General features: G+C 38.6%; 1 protein-coding gene across 1 annotated transcript in view; it reads left to right on the top strand.

Moving 5' to 3' along the window:
- Nucleotides 1-294: 294 nt before the first annotated feature.
- The window catches only part of OIT3 (oncoprotein induced transcript 3), a 39,102-nt gene continuing 26,528 nt past the window's right edge, over nucleotides 295-12,868 (top strand). Inside the window, 4 exon segments of the mRNA XM_044659086.1 lie at nucleotides 295-542; nucleotides 545-664; nucleotides 11,535-11,909; nucleotides 12,748-12,855. Of these exon segments, the coding sequence (XP_044515021.1) occupies nucleotides 338-542; nucleotides 545-664; nucleotides 11,535-11,909; nucleotides 12,748-12,855 (808 nt within the window). The 5' untranslated portion in view covers nucleotides 295-337.

The following is a 12,868-nucleotide window of genomic DNA, read 5'->3' as shown; positions in this document are numbered from 1 at the left end:
GAAGGAAGGAAGGAAGGAAGGAAGGAAGGAAGGAAGGAAGAATCCAATCATTCCATGAAGGAGCTCTTCTTTTCCATGCCTATCTCTATACCATTAGTATAATGTTACCTGCCGCTTCTTTGACATTCTGCACTTGCCCTGATCTTTAAGATTGTTCTCTGGTCCTTGGTGGGAAGGTATAAAACATTGTGACGTAAGTAATTACAGAAGAAATGAAACTGCTGGCCACATGGTGGGGGCGGGGGGGGGGACGGGGTGTCCTCTTTCCAGTTCCCTTCTGAATTAGATATATTGGACACGTCACTGTATAGAACTCGAGGGAGAAAACAATAGGAGGATGAGTTTTGTAAGGGAAAACATCAGTAAAAAAAAAATTCTGTTGACGAGCAAGTCCATGTTTCCACAAGGGGTCAAGGCTCGAGCAATGGCCAGCTTATTCCTTCATCCCCTTCCTCTGATAAAGCTGCAACGGCTGCTGATAAAGTCTCTGCTCTTGAGAGCAGAGGTCTCAAAAATTGAAACTAAATGAGGGTGCAGGAGCCAGAAGAAAGAAGAAAAGGCATTTTGAGGATGCTGGGATCCTTTGGCGTGGTCAACAGTATGTTCCAGGTGCTGCCTTTGGCTCTCTGCCTTTTCACCAGAGTCATGGCCGGATTGCCAATAGGTGAGTGTGTCGGGGGGGGGGGGGGGGGTTTGGCCCAGATCCTGCATTTGTTGCCACTCAATGATATAAGCAGCATTCCAAGAGCCAGATTCAGAACCCAACAAAGTCAACCAGGGGAACAGCCTTGAGGTTTTTAAAATCCCTGATGGCCTGTGGGAGCTGGCTTGTACAGTACACCGACCCAGCCTCTTTTCTAAACCTTCAGAATTGTCACAAGTCTGGCTGCTCCACTCATTTCTAGATGAGTTCAGATCAAATAGCTCTTAAGTTGAGTCATTATCTCCATGACTTGAAAGAAAAATGTTAAAAGGAAGGTATTAACATCCCCAATTGTTTTTAGGCAAAACAGGATAGGAATTTAAGACAATTCTTTTAATTTTTTTTAATAAATCCATCATTTCCACTATTTCCCTCCCTCTGTCCCTATCTCTCACTCTCACTCTCTTTCTTCCTCTCACTCTTTCCTTTCTCTCTCACTCTCTCCTCAGTCTCTCTCTTTCTCTCTCACCCCACCCCTCTCTCCCTCCTTCTCTTTCTCTGCTCTTTCACTGTCACCCTCTCTTTTACTTCCTCTCACTCTTTCCCTTTTCTCTTCTCTCTCTCCCCTCCCCCCTTTTTTCTCTCACTCTTTCTCTCCCCTCTCTTACTCTTTCTCTCATTCTTGTCTCTCTCTCTCTCTGTCTCTCTCTGTCTCTGTCTGTCTGTCTCTCTTACACACACACACACACACACACACACACACACACACACAGAGCAATTTTTTAAAAATACATAGCTTCCTATTCCAGGAAAATAAAATCCCACATTTGTCAGGTCTGAAAATATATAAAAATATATAACTATAAAATATAAAATATAAAATGCTTCTGCATTTTAAGTTTATCAGCCCTGATGGGAGGCAAGTGGTATATTTTATCATTATTCCTTTAGACTCCTGATCTATCATTACACTGATCAGAGTTCTAAAATCTCACAAAGCTCTTTTCCCCACAAAGTATTCCCCACGATGCTATCATTGTGTATCTTGTTCTCCTAAACCTGCTCTGCACCGTCAGTTCTTAGAGGTTTTCCCCTTTTCCTTTGAAATGGTTCATTTCATTATTTCTTTGAGCACAACAATATTCCTTATGTTTGTGCACTAGTTTGTTAGTGAATCCCCAATATGAGGAGGGGGACTGTTTTTTCAGGACCTCAGAACCCTACCCTAAAGACTGTCCAGACCCAAGTATATCACTTTCTTTGACCCTGACTTTTCCTCATATATTCTCACCTGGTACAAATGGAGCTATAAGCCAACTCTGATGAAAAAATCCCTTGGAGCAACTCTAGACCTTGATGCAAGACCCAAGGAGAGGGAGATTGGCTGGGACAATAGAGCCTAATTTTATCTCCAAAGCAGGGGGATTTCGATCTTATTCTAGGGATGAGAGCCACTGACAATCCTCAAACAGAAGAACTGATGGTCAGAATTGTGTTTTTGGTAGTTGTATAGAGCATAAATAAGAGAGAAAAGAAAATGGAAGTAAAGCTAATAATTAAAAATCTAGAGCCTAAGTGAGAGGAGATAAGAGGTAGGACAACAGACTTGAAGTCAGGAAAACTTGAGTTCAAAACCAACCTCAAGCCCTCACTACTTGTGTGACCCTGGACAAGTCAAAAAATCTCTGCCTATCTATTTCCTCATCTGTAAAATGGGTATAATAAAATCCCCTACCTGCCAGTGTTGTTAGGATAAAATAAGATTATTTGCAAAGCTAAAGCTCTCTATAAATTCTAGCTATTGTTATTATTAAGGTCTGACCTGTAGTGACTGTGTTTGGCACACAGAAGGTGCTTAATAAATGTTTATTGATTGATTTGAATGGGAAGAAAGGGATGGACGTAAAGATGTACAACTAATTAGCAACAGATAGTGAGGAAAAGGAAATGAGTCATGAGTGACTCTGAGGTTTAGAACCTGAGACACTGGAAGGATAATAACACTCTCAACAGAAACAGCAGGATTTGAATAAGGATAAGTTTTAGTGGAAGACAATGGATTCTATTTTGAACATTTCAAGTTTGAAATCCCTAAAGAATATCTGGAGTGTGTAATGGTTAGAATGGGTTTGACTAAATTATAAGAGTAAAAAAATATTGTGGTCGCCATTTATAGAAATTAACCCTTAAGTCACAAGACTGTTAATAGCTCTAATAGCTTTATTATAGTAAGATAAAAATAAGAGAGGGAAATATAGAAAGGAGGTAAAAAATTACCTAGCCTATCAATCTAAAGACTAATAACCCAGAGTCCGTTTCTAAACCTCAGCCTCAGAAACAGCCCCCACCCCCTTCCTGCCAGGTCTCCCCTTATATGCCGTTCCCTTCACCCACTGGCTCTCCTACATCACCCCCCAGGAAACAATCACAATTCCTCAGTTATCCTGGCACCACCCAGGGGGGCAGTGCCTGTGGGATCAATTCCCTGGTTGCTGACTGACCCAAATTCAAAGCAAAAGGAAGGGAAGTCTAAATCTCTGATTGATCAAACCAAAATACAAATTCCCTTCTCAAAGGCGTTTTATGAAGGTAGGAGTTGTTTGGATTGGATGGTCTTGAAGGCCCCTACTAATTCCAGAATGCTGAGACTTTTCCTAGGAGGGAGTTGGACTAGATAACCTCTAATATTCTTCCTGCCTCTAAATCTATCAATCTATAGAGTAGGAGCTCAGGGGATAATTTGTTGATACAAGTAATAGCCAATTTATTGGAGTCCTTAAGATCAGGCTGGAAGCACTTTGATTAATAGAGATTAATTAACCCTAAAGTGTTACAATCACAGATATTCCCATTCCCTGCCCCCATCCCACCCCCTAATCCTGTCTGCCTTTCTTACCCTCCCTTGCTCACTCACCATCTCACTTGGATGCCATTGCATCCCTCCCAGCCCCCTTTCCTTCTTGTTTATTTGCATCAAACTCAAACAACTTGGAGAGATTCCAGAGACATAAATAGACCTTTTCCCTACAGTGGTATCAGGCAAAATGCATTTGCCACTACTAGAAAAGGCCAAGTACTATCTCTTTGGCACTTTTGGTGGGGGGAGGCAGGTAAAGGGGACTATGGCTCGGGCCTTTTGGGCATGGGATTGTGTGGTGGGGTGGGATGTTCAGTAAATACTCTCTAATGGCTCCCATCTGTACCATCTTGAAGCTTACTAAGTGCGTTCCTAAAAATCACTCCAAGACAGGCATTGTACACATGGTTTTGATCCCCATTTCACAGAGCAGGCTGCTAAGATTCACAGAATAGAACCAGCAAGGTCACACAGATAAGAATCACTTTGGCATTTTGGGGGGACAAGGGGGAGCAAAGCTTAGGACCCCCATACATGGGGTTTGAAGTGGTGGCATTTACTATATAGTGGCCCTAATTTAGACTCACATCTCCACATTAGGAAGATGGTAAAGATACACTTAATTTGTTTTTTCCTAACGAAGGTTGTGAGAAAGTAATGTGGAAAGAGACAACCATAGCATCAGGCAAACAAAAGCCTTCAGCATGCCATTACTTCCCGGGTCTCTAAGTCATTCTCCTCCAAAACTCCTAGCTCTTAATCTTTCATCCTTAGGGACTCTGTAAAAGCTCTAGAAAAGCAGCCAATGCAATAGTTTCCTTTTTGGAATCCAGCTGATGCCTGGTACAAAAAGGAACTAAAGAATACAGCTGACCAAAATCTGAGCAGCTGTCAGAAACAGAACACTGCAGTTTCTAACAAATGAAAACACAAATAAGATACACAGAACTACATGGTATGACACACAGAGGCTTTTATCTACCTTCTGCCTCTTGGAATCCTTAATTCCATTCAAGGTGCAATTCAAATATTGCCTCCTAGAAGAGATCTTTCTTGATTTCTCCCAAATTGTTAGTGCCTCCTGAAATTAATTTTGTATTTATTTATATGTATCCTGTATCTGTTCTGCATATTATCTGTTAATGTGTCATATATTCCTCTAAAGGGAGGGGCCATGATGCTTTTGTATTTGTATCCCCCAGAACTTGGCATATGGCAGATGGTTATTAAATGCCTATCTGTCAACTGATTGACTGTCCTATAGGTGGGGCAAAGAATGAGAATTGTTGTAACCTAGTTCAGACAGCTGTGAACTTAGAATAAGCTCATCTGAGTCCTACCTTTGAAGCCTACTGTGTGACCTGACACTCTGGAAGCTGTAGATGTTAAAATGATACATAATTAACAAAGTTGTTATTAGGTCCAAATGGAATAATAATATGTATAAAGCCTTTTGTAAGGTTTAACATGCTATGTAAATGTATTATTCAAATCCATCCTAGTAAGAGTCAAATCCTGGGCTTGAATGTGAGAGAATGATAATAGGAAGAAGTCATTTAAAGGATTAAGTGAAAAGGTTGCTAAGGAAATGTTAATGAAATACATATTAATAATCTTGGGAGGAGAGAAAGCAGAGAGAATGACTTGATCTGTATTAAGTTTTCGCATATATAAGACCAGGTTCAATTCCTATGCTTATTCATCTCCGGGTAAGGCAGGAACAGAGGTTTTGAGTTATAGCATCATAAAAACATTCATAAATCTAAAAAATGAGTATTAAGGTAGATTTCAGAATTTTGGTCCTTTTTTAAAATTTATTTTCAGTTCCAAATTCTCTCCCTTTCTCCAGTCCATCCTTGGCCCATGAAAGCAAGAAATATGATAACCATCATACATATGAAATCATGCAAAATGTATTTCACATTAGTCATATTGTGAAAGAAGAAAAAAAACAGTTAAAAATACTTCAATCTGCTCAGAGTCCATTGGTTCTCTCTCTGGAGGTGGATGGCATTTTCCATCCTGAGTCCTTTGGAATTGTCATGGATCATTATACTGATCAGAATAGCCAAGTTTTCCCCAGGTGATTAATATTACTGTTAATTAATATTGCTGTTAATTAAATTATTATAAAATAAAATGCAATTATTTTGATCAATACTGCTATTACTGTTCTCCTAGTTCTGCTCACTTTATTTTGCATCAGTTCATCTAAGTTTTCCCTGGTTTTTCCATCCTCTTCTCTATTTCTTACAGCACAATAGTATTCCATCACAATCTTATACCACAATTTGCTCAGTCATTCCTTAGCTGGTAGGTATCCCTCAGGTTCCAGGGGTTTTTGCCACCACAAAAAAAGAGCTTCTATTAATATTTTTGTACATGTGTATAAGTGTAGAAATATTTTTCTTTTTATATAGGTATATGTGTTTGTATGTATATCTTTGAGATTCAGACTTAACGCCAGTATTGCTAGGTCAAAAAGTATATACAGTTTTACAGCCCTTTAGACATAGTTACAAATTGTTCTCCAGAATGGTTGGACCCATTCACAACTCTAACAACAATGCATTTCTGTACCTATTTTTCCACATTCCCTTCAGCATTTGATATTTTCCTTTTCTGTTTTGTTAGCTAATCTGATGAGTGTAAGGTGGTACCTCAGAGTTATTTCAATACTCATTTCTCTAGTCAATAGTGATTTAAAGAGGGCAGAGCCAAGATGGTGGCTTAGTTGCAGTAAAAGCTAAAACCACTCTGACAGCCCTTCCAAATAAATCTTTTAAAAGTGCCTCAAAAATGACAGGAGTCAAAAACTAACAGCAAGATGAAGTGAGGAGGCTCTCCTGCTGAACACAACTTGAAAGGCAGATAGAGAGGGTCAATTTTCCCAGGAAAAGGAGGAACCAGAAGCAAAACTTCACACAGAGGAGTGCTGGCCAACCCCCGACCACACCCCCACACCCCTACCGACTATGTCAGCTTCCAAGCCTAGGCAGAAGTCAACTTTGGATTCATGGGACCCTGCCTACACCAACAACAAAGCACCTTGAAATCCCAGGCTATGGCACCAGCCCACAGTGAGGCCCAAAAGTCTGTAGCTCTTGACCCTTTCAAGCCTGTGCTGTTGTGAAGCCCTTAACCCCAGGGCAAAATAGCTCAGAGTACTAAGTCCTGCAAGCCATCAACAGAGGAGACAGAATAAACTTCTTTCAGAACTCTCAGGGCTCAGGCAAAAAAAGGCTGGGAAAATGAACAAACAGAAAAAGAAACACCTATCCATAGAAAATTTCTATGGAGACAAAGAGCAAGACACAGAGTCAATAGGAGACAGTGAGCAATCACATGAAAAACTTCAAAGAAAAATAGGAATTGGTCTTAAGTTATGGGAGAACTCAAAAAGAAATTCAAAAATCAAATAAGACAGGTGGAAGAGAAATGGGGAAAAGAAATGAAAGTAATGCAAAAAGAAAATAGCTTAAAAAGCAAAATTGGTCAACTGGAAAAAGAGGTAAAAAATTCTGTGAAGAAAAGTGTTTCATGAAAAGCAGAATAGACCAAAAGGAAAAGGAGGATCAAAAGGTCATAGAAGAAATTCATTCATTAAAAATTAGAATTCAGCAAATAGAAGCTAATGATTTCATGAGACATCAGGAATCAATAATACAAAATCAAAAGAATGGAAAAATAGAAGAAAATATGAAATTATCTTATTGAAAAAAAACTTGCCTAGAAAATAGAACTAGGAGAGACAATTTAAGAATTGTTGGACTACCTAAAAGTCCTGATTTTAAAAAAGCCTAGACACATCATATTATAAGCAATTATCAAAGAAAATTGCCTAGATATTCTTGAACTAGAGGGTAAAATGGAAATTAAAAGAATCACAGAGCCTCCTACAATAAATTCCCAAATTACAATTCACAGGAATGTTATGGCCAAGTTCAAGAGCTCCTAGGCCAAGGAGAAAATATTGCAAGTGGTCAGAAAGAAACAATTTAAATTTCATGGAGCCCCAGTCAGGATTACACAAGATCTGGTAGCTTCCACATTGAAGAATTGGAAATCTTGGAATATAATATTTCAGAAGGCAAGGGAACTGGGTTTACAACCAGGAATGACCTTGCCATTAAAACTGACTATATTCTCTCAGGGGAAAACATGGTAATTTAATAAAATAGAAGATTTCCAAGCATTCCTGAAGAAAAAACTAGACTTAAACAGAAAAATTGATGTCCAAATACAAAATTCAAGAGAAGCATAAAAAGGTAAATAAGAAAGAGAAAAAATTTAAGGTTGATTTGTTTATATTTATATTCCTTTATTGAAAAATGATATTTGTAACTCTTAAAAATTTTTGTCATTATCATAATAGAAGTATATATAGAAAAAGGGTATGATAATAACCTATTTAGGATGATATGCAAAAGAAAAATCTAGGGGTGACAAAGAGGATTACACAAAGAGAAAAGGGAAGAGAGAAGTAAAATGGGGAAATTATATCACATAAGGAGGTCGGAGAGAAACTATTACAGTGGAAGAGAGGATGAGGTGGTGATAGGTAATACTTAAAATTTATTCTCATTGTGGCCTAGCAGTACTAGATCTTAAACTGTACTTTAAAGCAATGATCATCAAAACAATCTGGCACTGGCTAAGAAATAGAATTGTGGATCAGTGAAATAGATTAGGAGTAAATGACCTCAGCAATCTAGTGTTTGACAAACCCAAAGATCCGAGCTTTCAGGATAAGAATTCACTATTTGATAAAAACTGCTGGGAAAATTAGAAATAGTATGGCAAAAATTAAATTTAGATCAATATTTCATACCCTCATTCCATGTAGGTGTATCTATGACACACGTGCCAGAGCATGCCAGAGGAGGCTAATCCCTTCCTCCTCTTCACACATGTCTGTGCCCAGCAGTCTAGTGGGAGTGCTTCCTCTCTCCCCTGTTTGGGGTAAGACAGGGGGCTCAAATGTGACATGAGGATTGCAATTTGGGTCCTCGGTCTCTAAAAAGTTCACCATCACTGCCCTATACCTATAAGGTCAAAATGGGTATATGATTTAGGCATATAGAGTGATAATATAAGTAAATTAAGGCAACTTAGAATAGTTTACCTGTCAGATCTATGGAGAAGGGAAGTATTTATGATCAAACAAGAGATAGAGAACATTATAAGATGTAAAATGAATAATTTTGATTATATTAAATTTAAAAGTTTTTGTACAAATGAAATCAATGCAACCAAGATTAGAAGGGAAGCAACAAACTGGGAGAAATTTTTATGACAAGTTTCTCTGATAAATGTCTAATTTCTCAAATATATAAAGAGCTAAGTCAAATTTATAAGAATCCAAGTCATTCCCTAGTTGATACATTTATCAATTTATACATTATACCATTGTCAAAGGATAGGAATAGGCAGTTTTAAGATGAAGAAATCAAAGCTATCAATAATCATGAAAAATGTGCTAAATCTTTCTTGATTAGAGAAATGCAAATTAATACAACTCTGAGGTACCATCTTATACCTAGTAGATTGGCCAATATGACAGTAAAGGAAAATAATAAAGTTGGAGGAAATATGGCAAAATTGTGACACTAATGCATTGCTGGTAGAGTTGTAAATTGATCCGATCATTCCAGAAGGCAATTTGGAATCATGCACTTTAAAAGAATGCATACTTTTTGAACCAACAATACCACTACTAGGTTTATTTCCCAAAGAGATTTTTAAAAATGGGAAAGGATCTGTTTGTACAAAAATATTTATAGCTGTACTTTTTTTGTGGTGGCAAAGAATTGTAAACTAAGGGATGTCCCTCAGTTGGAGACTGGCTGAACAAAATGTGATATCTGATGGTGATGGAATACTATTGTGTTATAAGGAATGATGAACAGGATGATTTCAGAAAGAACTGGAAAGATCTACATGAACTGATGCAGAGTAAAATAAGCAGAAACAGGAGAACATTATACACAATAACTGAAATAATGTGGAAAGATCAAATGTGATAGACTTTGCTACTAACAGCAATTCAAAAATCCAGGACAATTCTGAGAGACTTATGTAAAAGAATGCTATTCATTTCCAGAGAAAGAACAATTGGAGTAAGATTACAGACGAAACCATATGATTTATCATTTGTTTATTTGGATATATGTTTGGGGCTTTTGGTTTTATAAGATTATTCACTTACAAAAATGGATAATACAGAAATATGTTTTGTGTGATAATAAATGTGTACCCCAGATTGATTTGTTTGCCAGCTGTGGGAAGGGAGAGGGAAGAAGGGAGGGAGACAATTTGGAATATGTAACTTTGGAAAACTTTTGTGGAAATTTGTCAATTAAATAAATAAATGAAAATAGTAATGTAGAACATTTTTTCATGTAACTGCAGATAGCTTTGGTATCTTCTTCTGAAAACTGCCTATTTGAATTCTTTGGCCATTTGTCAATTGAGCAAGGGCTCTTAATTTAAGAAATTTGGCTCAGTTCCCTATCTGTCTGAGAAATGAAACCTTTGTCAGAGAAACTTGCTGCAAAAGTTTCCCCCTAGTTTTCTGGTTCCCTACTTATTTTGACTGCATTGTTTTTTCTTTAGGGAATTCATGTATGGCTTGTTCAATTTCTTTTTCCAAGATAGAATTATTTAATTATTTTCTTTTTTGCTAATCTCGCCAATTTATTTTTTTTCATCTAGTTCATTTAGATTGTCAGTTTTATTATCATATAGTTGGGCAAAATAGCTCCTAGTAATTGCCTTAATTTAATCTTCATTGGTTGTGCATTCACCCTTTCAATTTTTAATACTTGGTAATTTGGTTTTCTTCTTTTAATCACTGCCTTCATTATTCTATACTCCCTCTTATTACCACCCCCTTTCTCTTAGTCCCCTACAACTTTGCAGTTGAGTAACATGAATTTCTTTACCTAGATGTATGTGTATGTGTGTGTGTGTGTGTGTGTGTGTGTACAAGTGTATTTAGTATGTTTGCGTTGCTCCCTCTGAACTAGTTCTAATGATAGTGAGGTTTAAGTGTGTGTTTGTGTTGCTCCCTCTTCAAACTAGTTTTAATGATAGTGAGGTTTAAGTGTTTCCTGCTTCCCCATTTTCCCCTCCACTGAGTTGTTTAGAAGTTGGTTATTGTTTCTTTTTTTACCAAGCTGTTAAATCTCTTTTCATAATTTTCTTGCCTTGTTCTCATTTGTTTTCCCAATCTTTTCTCAACTGCTCTTGCTTGATTTAAAAAAATTTTTTAATCTTTACAAATTAGCTTACTTTAGCTCTCCTAGGAATTCTTGTTGCACTTCTTAGAGTCCAATTTAAATTTTTCTTTGAGGCTTTGTTTGTAGATTTTTTTTCCATGTTGTCTTTCTCTGCGTTTGTGTTTTGAGCTTCCCTATCACTACCAACACCCCAACAAAACAGAATTTTTTTATGGTCAGTTTCTTGTTTTATTGTTTGTGGATTTTTTTCCAGCCTAATTCTTGACTTTGAACTTTATGTTAGAGTTGGATTTCTGTGGCTAGATTTGCGGATTTGTAGGTTTTTGGTGCTTCCAAGGTGGTATGATCAGGAGAGAGTTCTGGTCACTATCCCGTGGATCTGTGTTCTGATACCCCAAAGTAGAGTATCTGCTCTCTTATGACTACAAACCATAATTCTCCCCTTGAACCTTGCAACTATTGCCCATAACTGGTAGTGGACAAGATAGCTATCACATGGCAACCAGCCAGTCCTGCCATCATTTCCACCTCAAGGCTCCCTGTAATCTCTTTCTGACCAGGAGTTTAGTCCCCTTACTATTCTTAGGCTCTAAGCATTCCTGGTGCCACCATACTGTTGGGATTTTTTTCTCCCATATCTGCTCTTTGCATAAAAACTTTCAAAGGATTTTTCTCCTTTAACAACACCCAGCTCTAGTACTAAAACTTATTCCTAGATCAAGTCTTGCAAATTTAAGTAGACTCAGTTTGTCCCTATAACACACATTCTTCGAGCCATTCTCTCCATTTCTAGCACTGGACCCCTGCTCTGCTTACATTAGCTTGAATGAGCCCTGGAGGAATACTGATCACCAGCTAAGGGAGGATGATGGTCAACCTGCCTGTGACAGTCATGTGGATGGGGAATGGTACCGCTTCACAGGCATGGCAGGGGATGCCATGCCCACATTCTGCATACAAGAGAACCACTGTGGCACCCATGCACCCATCTGGCTGAATGGCAACCACCCACAAGAATCAGATGGCATTGTGCAGTGCCAAGCCTGTGCCAGTTTCAATGGAAACTGCTGCCTCTGGAACAACACCGTGGATGTCAAAGCCTGTCCTGGAGGGTACTATGTCTACCGTTTGACGAAGCCCAGTGTCTGCTTTCATGCCTACTGTGGCCGTAAGTCACTTCCCTTTATTTTTCCCTCTTCTACTGGGGCATCAGAGAAAGAGTAGAAGAGAAAGGCGCTAGGAAATGTTTAGCCTCTAAAGATTCTTGGGAACAGAGCCACAAGTAGGGTGGGCTGACTGGGACATTGTCACAGGGGAGAGATGATATCAGTGCCCTTAATCCTTATCATGGTCCTGTAGCCTGCTGCTCCCACACTTTGTGGCACAACTACCTCTTTAGGACAATACCTTAGAGGGTCTTATCACTTTCCATGGATCTTCCCCCTACCTCCATGAGACTAGATCACCCCCTTTCCTCAATCTGCCTGCATCCAAAGGGGCTTAATTGTTCCCATGCCACCACCTTTCATCTGACTTTTCTCTGGGAGTCAGAATTCCTAGGTAAGGGTTTGCCTGGGGATCATGTAACACAGATCCTTTCTATCTGGTATTTCTAAAAAGAAAATTAAGCCTGCTGGGTCAACAGTCTGTGAGACATTCCAGTAGATAAAGAGGTAGTCATGAGAATCATGCCTTCAAGTCATTCTCATAATCATTTTTTCTGTCACCTTAGCCTAACAAATGACAGAAGAGAAAATATTGTATTCGGTTAGAGACTGTATCTACAAGACAGAAATGTCAGTGCTTCTCTCTAGGTACCCTCAGAGGAAAGTTGAGGGAACCATGATCATCAATCTAATTCCAATGGCTTCAGAAAGCCCTGAAACCATCATGGCAGCCCTTTTGAAAACATCCATAAGTAGCCCCGGAGTCAAGGAGCTTTTATGTCAATGAGAATCTCTAGGTCCTTTTCCCTTGCAAACATGATGTCTCTGGCCTTATTACAGATTTCTATGACATCTGTGATGTGGTGGACTGCCATGGTACTTGTTCAGATCCTGAATGCACTTGTTCTGAGGGAACCGTCTTAGGTCCGGACCAACAAACCTGTCTGGGTAAGAAACCGAC

Source organism: Gracilinanus agilis, chromosome 2 (assembly GCF_016433145.1).
Source record: "Gracilinanus agilis isolate LMUSP501 chromosome 2, AgileGrace, whole genome shotgun sequence".
Classification (NCBI taxonomy): domain Eukaryota; kingdom Metazoa; phylum Chordata; class Mammalia; order Didelphimorphia; family Didelphidae; genus Gracilinanus; species Gracilinanus agilis.
This window is presented reverse-complemented; position numbering and strand designations above follow the sequence as displayed.